The following is a 20935-nucleotide window of genomic DNA, read 5'->3' on the forward strand; positions in this document are numbered from 1 at the left end:
CATGGGTCGAGGCCCAAGCCCATAGGGCACAAATCTGCATATGCCAATTTGTAGCAATAAGTGCATATCTAGAAATAGTTATTTAAATTTCACAGGGGACAAAGCCAGCCAATTAATTCCTCATCCAAATCATCTCAGAGAAAATAAATTCTTCAATTAATTTGCACCTTGACCCAGTTCATCCCACGCCAATGAAAAAGTCCCCCCCCCCCCAGTTTAATTGCCCTGCAGGGGAAGTGTGTGTGTGTGTGTGTGTGTGTAAGTAAGTGTAAGGGGAGGGGTTGCAGCATGTGCAATCCCTGTTTCAAACCGCCTCTGCAGGTCAATTAAACTGGGGTGCCCGCGGGGTGGGGGGGAGGGGGACAGCTGCCATTGGCACTGATGGACACTCAGGTCTCTGTGGAGTAGATTTGGGAGCCCTTGGATCTAGCAATGGAACAAAGCTGCCTGGAGAATAAGACCGGGGGACTTTTATTTCTTTATTTATTACATTTATATACCGCCCCATAGCCGAAGCTCTCTGGGCGGTTTACAAAGGTTAAAAACAGTGAACATTAAAAGCAAATATACAAAAATGTAAAACCATTAAAAGCATAAAAACAATATCCATTTAAAATCCCCCTCCTCAAATCCTCAGTCTGCCTTTCTTTCCCGAGCCAATTCTTTGTGCTGGGGTGTTTGGTTCGTTCCGTGCGGGGTAGATTTTAGCCCCGAGTGGGGGTTGGACTAGATGATCTCAAGGGGACCTGCAGTTTTTGGGTCACTCGGCGAGGTCGCCTTCCTGTTGCTCCGGGTGTGAGAATCACGCCCCTCTTCGCCTCCCCCCTCCTGCCCATCCGCCTTGGCTTGAGTTGCAGTCTGTAGAATGTGCCAGGACGTGGAACCGGGTCGAATTTCTGGCATAAAAATAAAGCCCCTGGGGACGGGATGCGGGACATCCTTTGGCTCTCTGGGTGTGCTGGGCATTTCTGCAGATCGGGTATCCCCCGCTCTCTGGGTGCAGAAAGAGGATCGTGTTCGGTCCCCAGCATAGTTGCTTTGGAGAGAGCTTCTCCGTTTCCACAACACACCGCCTTGTTTATCCTTCTGCTAAAACCAGTTAAGGCTGTGGAATAACGGGGGCTTAGACGTGGGCGTCCTCTCCCTTGATCGCTAATGCTCACTCGGAGGCGATCCAGCCCAGGCTCCGGCCCTGGGACCAAGGCAACGCAGAGCCGGAGCCGCTCAGGCTCCACCTGGGGCGTGTGGCCGCCGCTTGTGCTGCTCTCCGCTGAGGATGGGACGCAGCTGAGCACAACTTGGGTCGGGGAGTGGGCTGGGCTGGGCTGGGGTCTCAGTCTGTCCTCAGTCCCGCCGGGATTTTGTTCACTAGCTTCAATATCTGTGAAGTCATCCCGACCTTGACTTCATGGTTTCCGAGGGACTTTCCGCGCAGTGAAAGGACCCAAATCGCCGCAGTCTCGTTGCACCTCTGAGCACGTGCAGAGTTTCTATCCGGCGTCACTGACCTGTCCAGACCGGTCCCACTCCATTTAGGAGGAAAGCAGACGGCACGGCTTCAGAGGGCGCAGCGCAGGCAGCTGCGTCCGCCCGGGGTTCCGTGGAAACCTGCGCCCAAGCCCGTGCGCACGAGATCGCAACCTGAAAGGGGAGAACACGCGAGGCGTGTGTGTGGGGGGGGTGTTTGCCTTGAAACTCGCGTGGCAAAAGGGGAGAGACCTTGTTCGCTTAGAGAACTCGTCCTTTCTCGCGCGCTCAAAGGGAGGATTCGAGTCCTCGGTAGCGACTACGGGACCGGCGGGTCGCCAGGATGCCACGCAGTCCGCCCCGAAGTGCAGCTCAAGTGCAACCGCTGGGTTTGCGCGGGGTCAAAGTGCTCTTCTCTGCGGGGGGCCGCAGCCGAGCCCAGTCGTGTAAGACCCGTTGTCCTGATTCAGCGGGGCGCCCTTCCGAGCCAGCACGCTGAGGATCGGGACGTTCAGCCGCGAACAAGGCGAACCCTGCAGGCCCTGTCCGTGGAGGAAACCGGACCCCTTCCCGGGGGGGGGGGGTGGAGAGGCAGCTAAAGGCTGCGGGTGCGCGGCTCGCGCGTGTAGTAACACCCCCCCCCCAGCTTGGTGTTAGGCTTTTACTGATAGGGGTTCGGATGCCTTCCGCACGTTGTCTGCGAAATGGAGACGGGAGGGGGGATATTGGGAGAGGTTAGGGTTGGGGGGGTGGCAGAGGATCCAGCCTTCCAAGCGCAGCGCGGCCTTTTCGGCTTTGGCGTCTGTTTCTGTCCAGAAGACGGAGCGGAAGAATTCCGCGGATCATCAGTAACTAAGTTAGAATAAACAAGTTAAACTGAAGCACATTAAATTAGGTAAATTCTATGGACATCGGTGGGCTGCGTTTTGGAATCGGACTATTCGCCTTTAGGCTGCAGATACCGTAAAAACAGATTTATTTATTTTTTAAAAAGAAGAGAACTTAACTATTCTGGGCTCTTTAGATTTTGAGAAGCAAAAGATCTCAACCTTCTTGATCCACAAAGAAGTTAAGCCCAACGAAGTACTAGGATTTACACTTAAGGTGTAGGTGTAAATCGCAGTACTGGTTTCTGCTTAACTTGTATGTGGATCGGGTAGTGTAGAATAAGGCTGTGAAGACATCATATTAGCAAAGCAATCTTAACCATCGAGTTCATTGGGACTTACTTCTGAGTTAACGCAGTGATGACTAAGCTACAAGGCTGAAATCTTAACCGTTTAGACCTAATCTTCCCCTAAGGCGAGGCGTTTTATTCATTTCAGTGCGATTTACTTCCAGTTAGTATGTTTGGGGTTGCAGTCGTGGAAATAAATTATACTGAAATCAACATGCCTTCCTTCCTTCCTTGCGCGTATGTTTGGAATGGGGGTGGGGTGGGGTGGGGTGGAGAGGGAACTTCGGCTGCGATCCTATTAAGACAGCGATCCTATGGACACTTCTGAGTAGATAGTATAGTGACTGCGCTGTTTCCAAGTAGACACGCATAGGATCGCGCTGCTTCCATGTATAGGGCTGCGCTCAAAATACATTCAGGATCGCAGGTCTCCCTATGAAAGCAAATTCTACGGATCCACAACACTTACTTCGAAATCAGTGTTCTTGGGATCGTATTATACACGCGTTTTTAGGATGGGATTCTAGGCTGGGAAATCGGCTCTTTTTTCTTTTTCTCCCTTGAGCCCCTCCTCTCTCAATTATATTAATTGCTCAGTAGTACTATTTTTGTGGAATAGTTTACAGCAGCGAATACAAATCGTGATGTTTCATGTTAATATAGAAGCGATAGAATAGATCCGGTCCCTAGCCTGGGGAGCAGGGGGCCCTTGAAGGCCCAGATAGTCCTCGCCCTGCGCCTACTCTAGAGTAAAAGTGAGGGCGGGGAGACATCGCTGCTACACACACATTTAAAGGAATGTCCGTTTTGACCCTCAGGAAGAAAATGGTGAGATGCGTTTTAAAGTACAGAACTGTACAATTCAGCTTGCTTCCAACGTGGGCTGTAGCGAAAAGACGAGGTGGCGTTGTTAAAAGGGGGGACGACGACACCCGTTTTACTGGAAAGATTTCACTGGCTCGTGTGAAAGGGAGGGGGTGAGGGAAGCCCACAGGGTGGTCGGAGATGCTCCTTAAGAAGTTAGACACTTGCCCAACGGGAATAATATTACGATCTGCGGAGATCTGAAACGAACCCCCTATTCTAAACCCAACGCTCCGCCTTTAAAGCACTAGCAAGTGACGTTTGGAGAATGCTTTTGACCCGGGGACAACTCAGGTCTGAAGTCTCCATCCTGCCTATGACAAACGCCCCCCCCGCCACGTTCCCAGGCAGCCTCCCCCCCCCGCTGCCCCCATTAAATTATTTGTCACCCCATCGGGCTGTTCCCGAGAACATGTCGTTTGACAGGCCGGCCCTGCGGTTCCTAAAGCTCAGGAACCGGGCGGGCAGGCACAACCCAGAGGCAGCAGGGAACAGGTTGTCCCGGCTAAAAATAGGCGCCGTCCGAGGGAGCCGCTTGGGACGGGGCGCCCCGCGCCTTAAAGGGCCTTTTGGTGGCCTTCCGCGGGTGGACTCCGGCTCGGAAGCGGCGGGCAGGGGCGCCTCGTTCAGGCGGATCCCAAAGGGACGGGACAGGTCGGAGGGGGCTGAGCCGGCATCGCTCCCACCCCTTGCCTGTCCCTTTCCTGGGAAACGTCCCTGAACGAACGTTTACGAAACAGAGTAAGGCCAAGGGCAGGGGAAAGCAGCGTCGGATCCTCGCCCACGACCCCTTGACAGGGACATCCCGGATCCCAGCTGCCTGGAAATGCAATCCCCACTTAACCTGCAATCCTATGCTCCCTTGCCTGGGAATCAATCTCACTGAGCTGAACAAGGCTTACTTCGGAGTAGACAGGAGTGTAGCAACCTCAAACTCTCAGACTTCGCTCTCAGCTCCATCGAAATCAATGAGATTGGTATACTCAGGATCGGGCCGTAATTGGAAAGAGACATCCCGTTGCTTGGGTAGCAATCCTAAACTCGTTTGCTTGGAAGTCCTGCCCCTTGAAACCCATGGGGCTTACTTCCAAGTAAACATGTCTAGGATCCCGGTCCTCAGCGTCTTTACGCCGCAATCGTTTTGCCTAGTAGAAAGTTGAAGTGAGCTCAGCCGTACTTACTTGCTTCCAGTAAACACGTGTCGGCTTGGTGTGTTTGTTCAGCTGGGAGACACCCCGTGTCGATGCCCCAGCTACGCTCTTTTCTAGTTCAGGTTCCTCAAGAGTGCGAACCTCAACACTTACCTGGAAGTGAGCTCCATTGAAATCAGTGGGGCTTATTTCTATGTAATTATGATTGGGGGAATCTAGAAAGTTGGGGGACAAAAATCATTCTTGGAGACAAGTTTACTTCCAAGTAAATGGGTTTTGGAAGAAGGTGGACACCTTTATGGGGGAGGGGGTCGTTAAGAGGCGAAACCCAGAACACTGCCGGGGGAGGGAAAGGACGCCCCCCCTTGGGGGTCCTCCGTTACGCACAGGACCTGTCTGGCTTTCCTTCGTGGCCGGCCAGAGCTCCCGTTTAGGGGTCGACAGGACTCCGTTACGAGGAGTGGGGGACAGAAACCTAGAGGCACTCCGAGTTGCTGCGATCCCATTTCTCCCCGCTCGGGTTTCGCACAAGCACGCAGAGATTTAGGGAGGGACGGGGTGGGGTGGGTGTCTTTTAAACCACCGTTTTCAGTCCGAAGCAGAACGACCTCCGCCTCGTCTGTAATAATCGCATTGTTCTTGTGACTGTGATCGGTCACCTGCTGGGAGACCTCTTCGACCCGACGTGGAGTACCTCGCCAGGGGAGCGGGGAGGGGGCTTTTTCGCCTCCGGGCGCCGCTCTGCTTGCCCACGCCGCAGCCACCCCAAGGCGCCTTTGCCTGCCCCCCACCCCCCAGCCTTCCCGTTTCCGCCAACCTGGCTGCTGGCTCTTCCTGGCACCCCCGCCACGCCCTCCTCCGGGAGAGCCGCGTCCCCAGGCAGCAGCCCCCTCTCCGGCTCCGGCATCCAAGCCTCCGTGTGGACCCGGCCTCCCGCCCGTCCCCGCCAGAAGTCCTGGGCCGTGCAAGTTGTGGACCGTTACTCCGGCAGTAACCGCGCCCGCCCCGTCTCCCGCGTCTCGTTCGGGCTGGCGGGGGACGTGCCTGTCTAGCGGGTGTCTGGGGTGGTTCACACGTCGTGTCCAGCCACAGGCAGGACCAGCCTCTTTTTAAAAAAAGAAAAGGCAAACGCCCCCTCCCTTTCCCCAGGCGACGCCCGGGCTCCCTTTCCAGCCGCCGCCCCCTCCCGGTCCCCCCCCTCCCGGTCCCCAGGCAGCGCGATTTCCCTTGTGGGGTAAGAAGCCTCTCCAGGGGCGCCTCCCTTCCTCTGCCCCCGCGGCCCAGAAGAGGGCAGGCTCTCGAGCGGGGGACTCCAATCTGCCCCCAGGACGCCTCCCCAGGGCCCGCTTTCCCGGCGGCCCCCTCCCTGCTCCTCTGTGTGCACCGGTTCGCTCCGGAGCAGTGCGTGGTCCCGGGCGGGCCTGCGAGTAACCCCACAGCCCCTCCTGGCAAGATCCGTGGTGGCTCTGGCTGGGCTGAGCGGCCGGGGAGGCAGAACAAGGGCCGCCGAGCTGTAAACCCCCCCCCCCCCCCCGCATCACCACCAAGAGGGCTTTTGCCGAGCCGCTGTTGGGAACTTCAGCAAGCCGGCAGCTGGGACAGGAGCGGCCGCTCTCGCCTGGCGAGGCTCTGCCGCTCCGCAAGGCTGGCCTGGTGCCTGCCTTGCCCAGGCAGCCGGCCTCCAGCGCACCCGTGTGGGCGACCTGACGGGGCCGTTCAAGCGAGGCTTGAGCCTTGCTGCTCGCAGCATGTCCCTCCGTCTTGGGGGTCTTTTCTCCCCCCCCCCGAACCCCGCAAGGGAAACGGAGGCGCTGTTTCCACCCTCCAACTCCCCTGGCTTCCTCTGCCTCGTGGGTCTGCGCCTCATTCAAAACCAGGCGGACGGCCCCGTCCCCGGGAAGCTCTCCTGCACCTGTCGCCTTCAAATGCACACGGACCCACCGCTTCCACGGGGCTTCAGCGGGAGGACTTCCAGCAGCCCCCTGCTGCGGTTCCCCTCCGCTAACGCAGCCCGGTTGTGTTGCACATTTAGTTGGAAGGAAGTCCCCTTGAGCCCAGGGGACTTACTCCCCCGAAAGAGTGGATAGGATTGCGGACATTCTCGGAAGTAATCCTTCTAAGTCAATCGTTGGGACCGAACTGGGCCGTGATGCCTCTGGTTCACTCCCCATTTGAGACTCAAAGACACCCCCGCCCCCAGCAATACACCTCCACACACTGAGCTTATTCGGTTGAATTTTGCAGCCGGTGGAATAAAATAGCAGGTCATCCCCAACAGCCTCTGATCGGGAAGGGGCTTTGCAGCAGAGCTCGTGTCTCCGACGGCGGGGTTTTCAATGCGCTGGATCAGGCGCATCCTTCTGGAAGGCCTATGGAAGTCGCTTGCCAGAAGAAACGGCGATGGCCACAGTGCAAAGTGGGGAAGATTCGGGGTCAGTGGCCTTGAGGGGCGGGGAGGAGGGGGGAGATGTTCGAATTCACACCCCCTACACCCACACCACAGTGAAGGGAGGAGTTTCGCTGCGATGATCCCCCCAAATTGCTGTATTTGAAAGGCAACCTCAGCGAATCGCAGCATTAGCCATTTCGCTGTCCAGCCTTGGCTGTCCTGTCTCTGGGGGAAGAGCCATGCCATTGCCAAGCGTGGCAGAGCGAAGGAGAAAAGGACGATGGGACTGAGAGTTCAAGGGCGCCCACAGGAGGAAGAGGAAGAGCAGGAGGAGGAGGAGGAGGAGGAGGAAAGGGTCACCACCTGCGCCGTCTGCTCCACCAGCCGAACCTGTTGCAGCTCACCCGCTTTGCGCCCCCATGGGGAGGGAGAAAGGACGCCCCCCGCTGAAAGAGCTTCCTAGAGCACCTGGAGTCGTGTTCTTGGGCACCGCGAGGGGTTCAGAGCATCCCCGCCAATCTCCCTAGAGAGCGTCTGCTGAGCCCCTTTGTTACTGAACTGGACGTCTTCATCCGCCCAAGCCTCCCCAATGGAGCCTTCTCCTTATAAGACTCAGGTCTACCCACAGGCAGGAGGGTCTCCAGCCCCAAGCCTCGTTTCCTTTGGGGCTACTCCTCTGTTCTTTGGGGCGGGTTCAGGCTCTCTGTTTGTGTCACACAGGGGACAGGTGAGTGCTGCCTTTTTGTTGTTCTGCATCATCACGTAGCACCTGATCTTGCTTAGGCGGAAGACTTGAGCGATTGCTCGGTGCAGAAGGAAGACATCACATCGCAACCAGCCTATCCCCTACCCCCACCGCCGCAATGATATAATCACATCACTTTAGAAAGTTCCCCTTCCAGCCGATGGTCGGTTTAACCTCTCCCTGACTGCATTCCCTTTCCCCTCCCCTCCCCATACACGCCCATACGCTGCCACAGTTTATTGATGACAGGTTTCTGGCAACTGAAATACGAGTTCCAGGAGGTTGATCAAATAACAAAGGACTAGCAAACCGAGCTCTTGCCTGTATTTTGTTAGTACGTGATAAGGGGCAGTGGGGAAAGAAACATACACACTTTAGGGAAATGCTATAAGAAACTCGCCAGCTACAGTTCAGTGTTACATAAAAAGGAGTAGGTAAATGTGTAGGCTGGTGCTTTGCAGTGATCCTGCGTTCCGACCTGGTTTAGGAGGAACTCTAAACCAGGTAGGAAGAATGCAAGAATGACAGGAAGTACAACCTCATCTCTCCTCTCATCCTTTTTAGGCATTATTTCTAAAGTATAATGAACTGGTTCTCAGAAATACAGGTAGGAAATAGAATCAAGCTGCCGTCCTATTCACACTTACCTGTGAGTAAGTCCCATTATACTAAATGAGGGTTATTTTTGTCTAGAGATGAATAAGATCACTCAGCGGCGAGACTCGGAAAAGCACTGCCTGTTCTCCTTCACAATTGTGGAGCTGCAGTACCCTTTAGCCAGCCCTGCACAGGAGGAGTTGCCCAGCTTGCTCATGTGTGGAGTCGCCTCTTTCTTAATAAAGTACATCTGCCAGCAGCTTGCAGCATTTTAAAGGCACTGCAGGCATGCAGACGTTGTCAGATGATGGCACAGTTCTACTTGGCTGCAGTATTGCTCCAAATTGTATACAGCACAGAGAGAAAAAGACAGAACAATGTCCCAAGAGTGGGCAGAAGTTATATCTGGCTCTCTGAGTGATTTGAAGTAGACTGGCAAGGATTTCTGACTTCCAATTATTGCAATGAAATCTCTCTCTCTCTCTCTCTCTCTCTCTCTCTCTCTCTCTCTCTCTCTCTCTCTCTCTCTCTCTCAATCCTAAATGATATTGTTGAAATGAAGAGAGCTTGGGTTAACCAGGAGTGTTTTTGTGTGGAAGGACTGTTTGCTCTGTTTAATTCTGATACACAGAACAAATTCCTGGGCTCAGAATGATATATTTCTATATGTATGTCTTTGTGGATCTTGGGGTTCTAGTAAAAAGAAAGAAAGAAAAGTACATCCCACAAGCCTGAAGTCTGCCTACAGGCCTACAGAATCTGCAGCCTGTCTGTGGGGAGAGGGAAGGAGGTGATAGGGTGGAGGAGGGTAGGGAAAAAACAAGCAGGGAAACACAAACAGCTGAGGCGTGTGCATGGAAACAGAGCCATGTGTGCCAGCAGCCCATTCCTTTCACACATGAAGAACAAACCCTTTTGTGATAACATCTCCTGTCACATCTGCATCTGCTTCTGAGACATTGGCATGTTTGGCAGGCTTTGGGCAGCAGGTGTCAGGCAGGAAGAGGGAGAAACTTCCAGAGACCAATAAAATTGGTCTACAACGTTTCCCAAACCTAGAAATGGAGGCAGGGCTTTCGCCTTCTGTGAGAGCTCCAGCAACTGTCTCTGTTTAGAGTGTAGGCCAGGAGGAGAGTTTCTCCATCCAACCGTTGGAGATGTTTGGCGTTTCAAAAATAAAAACAGAAGGAGATGTCTGTCTGAGCTGGAAGCTATGTCGTTGCTCCCACTATTTGGTGGCAAACTGCAGAGCTCAAGTGCAGAGGAAATTAGGGCCTCTGGATCCAGGCCGAAGGTGTTGCTGTGGTCTGGATCAAGAAACTGACTCTTATCCCTTTGCCATAGCATCTGTGCCTCTGGCAAGTTGTTTTTCCCTTTGCGGTCTTTGGCATTCCCTTTTTCCTGGATGGGTGGCCTACCTGAAACTAATGGTCTCTACAATCAATGAGAAATTTGTTGCAGGAAGCAGTAGGCCTAGTTCCAGTGCTTTGTTAGTCTGGCTGACTGTAGATAAACTATTTTGAATTTCAGTAATAGTTAAATTTTATTTTCTTCAGTACTATACTGAGCGAATGATTGAATACTGCCATTAAACTCAATACTATTTTTATCATTATATCATGCTGTATATTGATAGCTCCTAGTAACGTACTTACATCAACAATGCCTACCTACCACTACATATCACTGGCATTTTTTTTAAACCACAGATTTCAACACTGATAAAATGCCTGCAGGGGGCTATTGAAGGACAAAGTCTCATAAATCTATTGGTGCAATCACTGACTCATGATGTACATTTACTTTCCTTGCTACTCAGGTGAATGCCACTATTGCTGCACTAATTTCCCCTTAATGTTTTGCAATGGACCTTTCTAGTAATGCCTGGGAGGGAATCCCCTCAAACCTTTATTTTTAAATTAAAACACACATTTAATACTCATTCCCACTGGAGAAAAACCCATACATATAGAGGTTGTAATAGTGTATTAGTCCTTATCTGAATCCTAGGTAGACTTTAATAATTTTAACTAGGCTTTTTAGTTTAGTTTTCTAAAATTAAGATTATGATAATGAGGATGGTCACCATGATTTTACAAAGTATGTAAGGCATTGTATTATTCATTCATTTATTCATTTAAAGTCCTACTCAAAGAGAAGGATATAATTGCAGTAAGGAAAACAAAAAAGGTGAAGACATTCAAATTAATTTTGCAAAATATGTTCACTTCTCTTCCATTATTTATATATTTGTTTTGCGTTTCTGTAAGACATTTTGAGGCTATCCTCCCTGACGGCATTTTCCCTCCTAACACAAATTATTCTGCTTCTTTTTCTATTGTATATTTCTCATTCTAAAAACAGTAGTAAGCAGCCTTTGAACTTCTTAAAATGTCTGTTTTCCTCCATCACAACTAAGATCCCACACCGGCATAGATTTCCTTAGCTTAGCCAGGATTGACCTTTGACTGATGGTTCTGACCTCTTCTTCAGACTGACTTACACAGTGCAGAATATTTGATGGTAACAATACTCAAGGGTAAATGCATGTTACAATTTATCATGTGACTGTTTATGAACAAATTATAGTTGCTAACATATTAGTCAGTTTCTCTGTGTAACACATTACAATCACCTTATTTTCACTTGTTCACTTCTTCCTGAAAATATGGCCTTTAGAGTTGACATCTTATCTCAGATGAACAACTTCTTTCACTCTAGAAAATAATCATAGTGTAGACAGCAAAGACAATGTAAAAGTGCAAGTTGTTTAAATAGGAATGTGCAAAATGAACCTGAAATATTAGAATATCTCCGGACACATTGTCCTGGAAGGTTTCGTATATGTGCATTGTGAAAAGGGAAGTATCTCTAATTCAAGAGAAGATCCACTCTGAGGTTGCTAAAAGACAAATAGCATATATAATCACCAGGCAGATTACCCCAAACACTATGACCTACTGGGCAGTGATCCAGTGCCATAAAAAGCATTGATCTCAGAGTGTTTTGTCTGACCAAAGACTCTGATTGAGGCCCCATCTCTCTAGCATGCGGGGGGGGGGGGATGACTAAAATTTCTCAACTATAGCTGTAAAGTAGAGATACTAGCCTCTGTAATTTTACATGAAGACAGCAGGGAGACAAAAATTATTTTGTACTTCTGTGCTTTGCCTGTCTCTTTCCTTGTTTTATTTCATGAAATCTCGACTTGAGGATAAATATGTTGCCAGGGAGAAGCAATACCAAAAATATTAATTTCTTTATTCCTGTCCTCACCCTCCCCATGAGATATAAGGCCAAATAATTCCTTTAAATATCCCCTGTCCATTCATTTCATCATATATTTGTCTGAAACACTGTTGCACTAGTGATTGTGAGTTTTCGGGGAACCTACCCCCTGACTGAATTATTTAATATAGATTGTGGGAAAACCATTCTCTAACCCTTAAATGCTTTATTCACAAATGAGGACTTGACACTCTTAGGAAGGAAATGTCTTTATATGGTGGTTTATAGCAACATGAAAGGATTGAACACTTCTGGGTCTAAATGGTATTTTGATGTGCATTATTTCTTATATGAGTTTTAATGCCATTTGCCCAAAATGAGACCTTGCAACTGGAAGAGTGGAATCCTGCAGCTGATTATAGTTCTTAGGAAGTTATGGGGGAGGGGGAAGAGAGAAGGCAAAGTCAGCCAGGTACTAAACAACAGAGGGTTTTTAAAATTAAATTCAGTATTTTAAGTGTAATGTGAAACCAAGCCAGCCTAGAATGTACTGATGTGTGTTGTAAAGCAAAAAGATTTTTTTAGCTGTTTAAATTGGCATGTCACACTGTGTTAGGATTTTTAATTATCGTTATTGGTCGAGCTCTAAGAAGATAATATTATAATAGATTAACAATCCAAAAGACTGTTTTTTGGTTTGTTTTTAAGGAGTTTCCCAAACTCTTTTTTGAAACAACAACCTCTGCCTGTCAGCATTATAGACTGAATATTATAACCCAATTGAATGGCAAGAATTGTTTAATTAACCTAAATAAACATTAATTTTTGTGAACTGCCCAGAGAGCTTCAGCTATTGGGCCACATATAAATGTAATAGATAAATAATAATAGACCAAAACCAAAGAGATGTCAACTCAAGACATATTTTCAAGATTACAAATTGTTACCAGTGGGTGATAAAATACATTTTGGGCAATGCTTCTTAGAAAAAGAGATTCCTTCTAAATACCTGTGATAGCATTTCCGCATTTTACATTTAGTACTTTCTTTACAGAAAATATGTGAACACAGGTTTTGGTTCTATAATTGAGATTGTAATCTACCTATTTTGGTACAATGTTTCTTGCAGGAAGTACTTCATTATGGGGAGGGATTAAATTTGTTGAAGTATATAGAAGTTGTTTGGAAGTATGGCATAGAGAATTTTAGTGAAATTTAAAGATTATAAACTTCAGTCTTCTGATCTTGTACTCCCATAAAAATAAACAGAGTGGTGTTGATGATGTGCATGTATGTGTTTTTAGCGCTCCATGCATCCATTTAATTTTTTAAAATCCAAGAAATTAGTGTATCTTAGTCCACATCAAAGCTCATTCTTCTTAGGATGGCAACTTGAATATCATAAGGGAAATTTGCTGTTTATATTATTTAATATTTCATCTCATTCTACATTTCTTGTCCATTTCTCTATATTTAAATCATTGGCACAGAGTTTCTAGGTTTCTTGCATAAGAATGCAATGAGATCTATGCACTTGAATGCCATAATTAAGGTCATGTCACCAGGTTGAGATTATATTGGTTAAAAAATCAGGACCTTTGTAAAATGATACACATGATATTTAATCAGGTTTAGTTGTGTAGAATTCAGTAGAAAAGTCTCTGTCTTTAAGTTGGTGGGTTAGTTTCTGAAGTGCCTATTCATTAATTTCATTTAATTTATTATATTTCTATACCGCTTCATAGCCAAAAGCTCTCTGGGTGGTTCACAAAAATGAAAAATAATTAAAATAGATTACACAAACTGCAAACCAAAGTATTTGCATAAAAACATATACACAGATAACATACACACAGACAACATAGATCTAAAATCAATTGAGCTTTTAGTTCATGAAAGTTAGTGCCATTTTGGGCCTGTTGCATCAGTACAGGCTCACTACAAATCATGCTCACTGCTGTTTTCCCTTCTGGCCCAGAGGATTCTCGTCGTTGATGAGATCACAGACTTTGCCTAAAATAAATAATCTAGAATCCCTGTAACATATTCACGGTAATTTTAATAAAATGTGCTATATAATGTGCAGTGCTCTTGGTCTGTGGCTTTTAAACTTCTATTAACCAGAAACAACCGCACATTCCCCCTGGCATGGAAAAAGGCCTGCTAACCAGATAATTGACGGGATGTTATGTAGTTTACAAAGTCCATGGCACAGACTGCCTTAGCAATCACTTTCACTAAACAAAGGGGAGCAAACATTCTACAGTTTGGTTCCCACCCCCACTGGAGATATTTTTAATTTATGAAATGGAGTGGGGAAAATCAAATCCAAGCAGTGCTCACAGAATTTCAAGCTGCTTCTCCCTCCCCCCCACACCAGTAGGTTTTGCCAGTTTATTGTTCATTTGAACAATAATCAATGTTTAGAAGTTGTGTTTAAATTAATAACTGAAAAAAACTAATTGTGAACATTCATGTTGCACTAGTGGTCCCTTTGCATTGCAAAAATAATCTTCAATTTGAAAATATATATCAGCCACTTTCATCTTAAAAGCCCAGAACTTCTGAAATCAGTCTGAAAGCACTAATGTTGATGTTTTAGATTCTTGCTTACAATATAACTTGGCAGTTTTAAAAGGAGCTGCTGGTGTCAATTGTAGAAATTATACAATCTGAATGCTCTGGGCTAAAAAAAAAAGCCTTTTAAAATTGTGTGAGAGGAAATTTATTTTTCAAACATGTATTAATATTGCACTTCAATATCTATAACTTGAAATCTTTGCAATATGTAAATTAGGTATGTAATCTCTTTTATCATTATTGTTCTGTTCTATTTAAACTATTACAACGAGTACTGTAAACTTGAAATAGGTAATTAATGTTTAAAATCTCCCCATCTCTCTATTTCTCTCGTACCTTTCTTTCTCTTTTGGGAATTGGTGCTGGGCTGATTTTCCCTGGAAATAACATATTATACAATTCTACTCAAGAAAAAAAATGTTGGGCATGAAGATAAGTCAGTAAAGCTATTAAACTATATATCTGACTGTTAGATGGGAGGAAACATAAAATACAATCCTTAGTTTTCTGTTTAAAATAGATGCTTTTAGGGGCTTGCCTATTTCCAAATTTAACTACATAAATGAAGTGGCAATTTTCAAAAGCTCGGTCGCTCAGCAGTTCTCATTGTAATCAGTGTATTTCCACAAGCAGCCTAATTCTGTATTCCTTGCACATCTGACATTCCCATTAACTTAACTGGAAGAGCTATTGACCCAGACTTTCATGGACAGGTATTAGTTTAATGAATGCTGCTAACTTGATGTCATGTATATGTATAATTTCTTAAATAAATTGCACAACATTTTGTATACAAATATTAATTTGGTTCCGCCCCCTTGCAATTATCTTTTGTTATTACCTCTGTTATCAAACTGTAGCTACAATCGTCTGTACGCTTACCTGGGAGTAAGCCCTGCTGAACTAAATGGGTCAACATGTATAGAATTGTGCTGTAAGTGGGATTTTTGTTTATAGAAATATTCTATTTCCCCCCCTTTCCAAAGCAATATTGGGATTCCATGTTATATTTTATGAAACCTTTGCCTCTCCTTTCTCTCTCTCTCTCACACAGAGAGACTTTTGTTTAAGAAACTCCACAGACTACTTTGACATGCGCTGATTTCAGGGTCTTTGACCTGTCTGGAACTGTATACTTTATTGCGGGTGCCCCCCCCTGGCTCTTCTCCCGCTTATTGGCTACTTGAAAATGAATATGCAAATACGCGCTTGCCCTCCCTTTCTTTCTTGGTGTTTCATGCAGCCGCCAGGCGGAAACGAAGAGCCGCGCTTCCCACGGGTTCCGAGGGAGGGAATGGTGCGGTGCGGGGTGGGGTGGGGTGGGGGGGAGAGAACGCGGGCGGTTGCGGGGGGGGGGCAAAGCAGCTTGAGTGGTTGGTGGCTCAGGGAAGCCGCCACCGAAGTCCCGGCCAATCGGAACGAGGTGGAAAGAGGCCAAGTACGCAACTCAGCGTTAGCCTCGCCAGCTCATTCTGCAGAGCCAGACGCGCGAGGGGGGGAAAGGGAAGGGAGAAAGAGGCAGCAACACACACATACATAGAGACCAGCCCCGCTTGAAAAAAAAAGGCTCAGCCTCTCCTGGACCACGTTCAAGTCAGCAACCACAACCTACTCTTCAGCGTTGCAACTCAAAGAGGAAGGAAGATTGAAAAAGAGGGAGAGGAGGAGGCGGAGGCGGAGGAGGCGGGGGCCGCTCACTGCCTTAGACTTTTTTTTTTCTTTTTGCCTTTGCTGCTTTCCCCCCAACTCCTCTAGTCAAGATTTTTTTTTTTTTACTTCTGATTGCCTTAAAAAAAATCTGAACAATTAATTCTCTTTCTTCGTTTTTTTTATATATATATCTATACGTTAAAAAGACAGAAGGTCACTCGTGGAAATCCAAACAAAACCAAAACCACACCGCGTCCTTGAGAAAAGCATACATTTGTTAACTGAGAAATGTGAAGCCAACGGTCCCGTGTTGTGTTACAGAATTCAGGATCCCATACGTTTAATGCAATACAGTACAATGGTATGTGGCATTGAAAACGATACAGTGTTTTGTTTTTTAAAATTTTTAAACTTGCTTGTTGGCTGTTCTCTTTCCCCCCTCCCCCCTTCGAGATTGTGTCTTTGGAGGCCGTATATGCCCCCCACCCCGTCAGTGCTATCATTTCTGATTTTACAGGATGAAGTATAAGTAGTGGATTGTTTATATTTTGCTGCTTCCCGCACCCCCCCTTTTTTTGGCAGCTTTTGTATGTGGGTCACACTTTTATGCCAGGAAACAGTTGATGGGAGTTTGTGTCCAAAAGTGTTGAACTTGGTACATATCCTGCTTCCAACTTTCTCCCTTCCCCACTTTGCTGGCAACTATCTGTTAAACATGGGAAAAGATTAATATAAAATGTTGGTTGGTTAATTTGCAGCTTTGTAATTAGTTTTGTTTCCCCTTCTTGCGGCTGTTGTAGATATGTATTTAGTTCTTTCTGCTAATCTCTTTTGGGGAATATTTTGCTACACTAATACATTTTCTAATTAATGTAATGTTTCTTGCATAGTTTTAAGGAAATGCATTTATGCATCATTGTTTTATTTATTTGCTAGTTAATATATCTCAGGATATATTCTAATTGGCTTGCCACTCTAAAGTATGGGGTGTTTATTTTGCACCTCTGAAATGCTAATTTTCTAGTTACATATGCATTTCTAGTTACATATGCTTGTTTCTTTTTGCCAGCTCCGTAGTCATTATTTTGCTGGAAGATAGTATGTTTGCTTTTATGCTTTCATTCCTATTCCCTGGGTATGTGTCTGCTCTCTCTGCTTGTCCTCTCTTTGCCTGTGTCTGGGCCACATTTTAATGCACAATATCCCATCCATTAAGTTGTGGTTGAATGTGGAGTGTGTGAGGACTTGGCAGCTCTTGCATTGAAGGGGGCGGGGAAGCCAGTTCGACTTTGACACAAGATGCCGATGTGGCGTGATCTGAATTATTATTAGGGCTGTGAACATGGCCATCTTTTCCTCCTGCTGCTGTTGCTGCTGGAAAGGGCTACCATTGAACTTGAGAAGGGACAGACAAGATCTCCAAGTCCTCCCCACCCCCCTCAGTACAGTAGCTGGCAGAGAAAAGGCGCCAAAATACACAAGATTAACTCTAACTTTCTTTGAAGTGATCCTGAGTTTCTGCCCATGTAATTTCAACTATGAATCACAGGAATAAAAGTAAACCTTTGAACTGCTATTTGAAACTTTTTTTAAAAAAAATAGATCACAACAATTTAAGAAAGTGTAAACTGTCAGCAATGTACTGTAGTAACTGGGACTGATTCTTTAAGTAGTTTTGGAATAATACATTAGTGTTTTTGGGAAGCCTTTGCTATACTAGTGAAAGTGAGGGCTGAGAAAATCTGACCTTTATGCAGTCAGGGTAAAAACTTCTAAGTTGTGTAACCTAAAACGTTGTGGTTTACAGTTTTATATTGAGGCCTGATGTTTGCATTTTTTGGTCTGCGAAATGGGGAAAGCTCGGTTATTAGAGACACCATCAAACCATATGTGGACAGAGGTCAAGCACACACACTGTGAGAAAGATATGTGTGTGCACACCACAGACATTTAAATAGTTGAACATTCAAAAGTATGCATGCATTATATGCATATATTTCCTCCTTTCTTGACTAGAAAATAAATATTTGATACATGAGGAAAATATATATTCATAACTATGGAATTAGTAGTTTGATTCAGCTGTGTTTTTTTAAATACAGGAATACAGTTGATTCAGCTGGGCTTTTTTTTTAATAGGTTCATTGAAATGAAAATAGATGATAATATGATATACATTTTAAAATCTTAACAATTCCATTTATTTTTCAAGTTGCATTGCTTTCCTAAATAAGGTTTCCCATAAAATCCTTTTCATTGAATTTGCACACACACAGAGGGAAAACTACAGACAAGTATTTGTCGCATAATGTATAATTTACATTGGTTTTATTGTTGAAGAGGATTTTCCAAGGAGTACTGTTGTATTTTCCAAGGGGTACTGCTTAAAATATATTGCCCATTTATGAATCTGCACAATGTAAAACTGTAAAGCTTGTACATGTATTTAAGCACACTTTACTTAAGTTCAAAAACTGTTTGTTCAACACTGAAGGCTTTAGAACAAAAGTAAATGTACTGAAGGGGATATTAATTTAAATAAAATGTTCTCATGTGTGAATAGTATATTGGGATAATTATAACACTAAAAAGGAGAAAAAGCTATGTTTGCATTAAAGTGTAGAGGAAAAATATCATTTTTATGTAATAGAACTTGCTGAGATTATAGATTAACATTAGACATAGCTTCTTGGTTTCAGAGTATTGTTATAACTAAAGTAGAGTTGCCTCACACAATGGATAGTACTTAGAGTCCTATATTATCAGTGATCTAGATGTAGGCCTTTCCCTTTCAGCTTTCATTGCCCTCTTAGAAATATAATTGCCAAAGCACTTTGGAATGCGTGTGCAAAGTTTTTCAGTATCGTGTATTAAGGCAGAAAGAATAAGAGCATTTGTTTCTGAGTCTAGTAGAATGAAACACTGAATCGTTGTCTAACGGAGAATGCTGGGGTGGGGGGGGGAGAGAGAGAGAGGAGAGCCACCCGACCTTTCTGAGTTTCTAGTTTTTGATTAAGCATACAGTTGATCCAGCTAACCTCCTATGTTGCACTGAAATCAGTGCTGCTTGCTCGGTGAGTTTCAAACTGTACATATGCATGAAATCTAGACAGATAGGTATGCAGTGCCTTTAATAACTGTGTGTATGTGTATACTGGCAGTAAAATAATTAACAATGCAATTTCTAACTTAATTTTGTCCCCAGAAGTCAAATATAAATATATACCTTTGTCTGTGTTATTGAGAATCATGGTGAAGAACAAATCTAAGTTGCCCTGTATCATCTGGTTTATAGACATTAAACAGATAATTGGATACAAATGAGATATCTGTGCTATATATAACAGGTGACTTTTGTACTATATATAACTGTATCATTATCTTTGATTGTGACCTTTTAAATGAACTAACTTTTTTGTATTATGCATAAATGTCTAATCTGTAAGGATGGTCTCTAGAAGTGTGGAGAGGTCCCATTGTGTGTGGTCAATACAGGCCTTTTATTAGGTTCTTTCTATTGTAGTATTTTGTCTCATCAAATTCTTGGGTTCAGAGGGTATATGGTTCATTCTCTTTCAGGAGCCGTTGATTTACTGCTTGTATTCCATATGTAGCACTCAAAATTAAAAATTGTTAGTAGATGAGAGATCATTCTAGAGTGCACATTTGAGGAAATAGTTGTTGTGAGTTTTGTTGTTTTTGGTGTGCACCAATTTATGTCTTCAAAAGTGAATTGCCTTCATTTTGAATATTTTACTTATTAAAGGCCTCAGTATAGTTGTAGTACTATGGGCATCAAGAACATACATATATTTATTTACTCCATTTCTGATCAGCCCAATATCTAATGTTATAAGTGAATATACTGAAAATTGTTTAATTCACTTGCTTAGTTCAGAAAGTACAATTGTGTATCCTTATTAAAAGACAAATGTGAACATTTTATATATTTTCTTCAAGTATGTTTATTATTTAATATCTATCCCACCTTTCTACACTGGAGTATACACACTGAAGTGTAGTTTGATATATGTTCTGCCTTTTATAGAGGAGTGATTTGCGACACCAAATCTGTTGGGATCATTCTGCAAGAGAACAGTCTACAGTAAAGTATCTTCCAAGAGGACGTTTGAGTTTGGCATGTCTGTGCTGTTTATGCTTCTGTATACTCTTAAGTAATTACTATACTTTATGTCCTCAGGAGAAACTTTCTAAATCTGGTGGATGTTGTTAGCATGTGGTTATTATGCTTGGATTATTAAAGATGGGCACTTATTTAGATGAATCACAAAACAATTTCCACTCCCTTTTGAAGGATGTCTTTATGGAATGGGCTTGGTTACTCTTGGCTTTCAGTCTTGTTCCTGGAAAAGCCTGCAGTTACACCGGTGTTTGTGAAGCTAGTTGCGCTGGTTTGTCAATGAGTGAAAGGACATCCAGGGCTGGGCTTTGTGTCTGTGAAGCACCTGAGGACACACAGAAAGACACACACATATTGCTCCCATTCTCTCTCCAGGCACCATTCAGACATAGCTCTGCCTCTTTCTTTGTTTCCTTATGGTGGAAATGAAAATGGGTTTTCTGTGTTTTTTCGGCTTCCTTTCACTAGGAATATAGATGCTGTATTTATAAGACCAGCTCCCTAAGGCTACAATCCAATACATACTTACATGGAAGTAAGTCCCATTGAACTCAATGGGACCTACATCTGATTAGACTGATTGCATTATAACAGTGAGATCCAAAGCATGTCTAAGAACTAAGCCCATTGAGTTCAATGATACTTACTTCCAGCTCAGTGTGTGTTTTATAGGATTGCAGCCTAGGTGACTCAGGCCTTAGCTAGACCTAAGGTTTATCCCCAGGATCATCCCGGGGTCATCCCTGTTCATGTAAATGACACACAGGGGATCCCGGGAGCAGGCAGAGATGACCCCAGGACTATCCCGGGATAAGCCTTAGGTCTAGCTAAGGCCTCAGTCCCCTTTTTTGCATTTGATAAAACTACTAATATACTTTCTGGGTTAACTCTTAACAAAAGTGTGCCACAGTAGGTTAACAGTAGTTATATTGTTGTTAGTGCTTCA

At 45.1% G+C, this 20935-nt stretch overlaps 1 protein-coding gene across 7 annotated transcripts in view; it reads left to right on the plus strand.

Moving 5' to 3' along the window:
- The first annotated feature begins 7588 nt into the window (after positions 1 to 7588).
- Positions 7589 to 20935, plus strand: part of NFIB (nuclear factor I B) — a 224834-nt gene continuing 211487 nt past the window's right edge. For 4 of the 7 annotated variants that reach the window (XM_063129245.1, XM_063129248.1, XM_063129254.1 and 1 more), the window contains exon 1: positions 7589 to 7775. In XM_063129245.1, the coding sequence (XP_062985315.1) occupies positions 7638 to 7775 (138 nt within the window). In that variant the 5' untranslated portion in view covers positions 7589 to 7637. Of the gene's footprint in view, positions 7776 to 16071; positions 16210 to 20935 lie in introns of those variants that run through there. The other 3 variants (XM_063129256.1, XM_063129260.1, XM_063129251.1) reach the window with 3 other exon arrangements.

This window comes from Elgaria multicarinata, chromosome 6, assembly GCF_023053635.1.
Source record: "Elgaria multicarinata webbii isolate HBS135686 ecotype San Diego chromosome 6, rElgMul1.1.pri, whole genome shotgun sequence".
Lineage (NCBI taxonomy): Eukaryota > Metazoa > Chordata > Lepidosauria > Squamata > Anguidae > Elgaria > Elgaria multicarinata.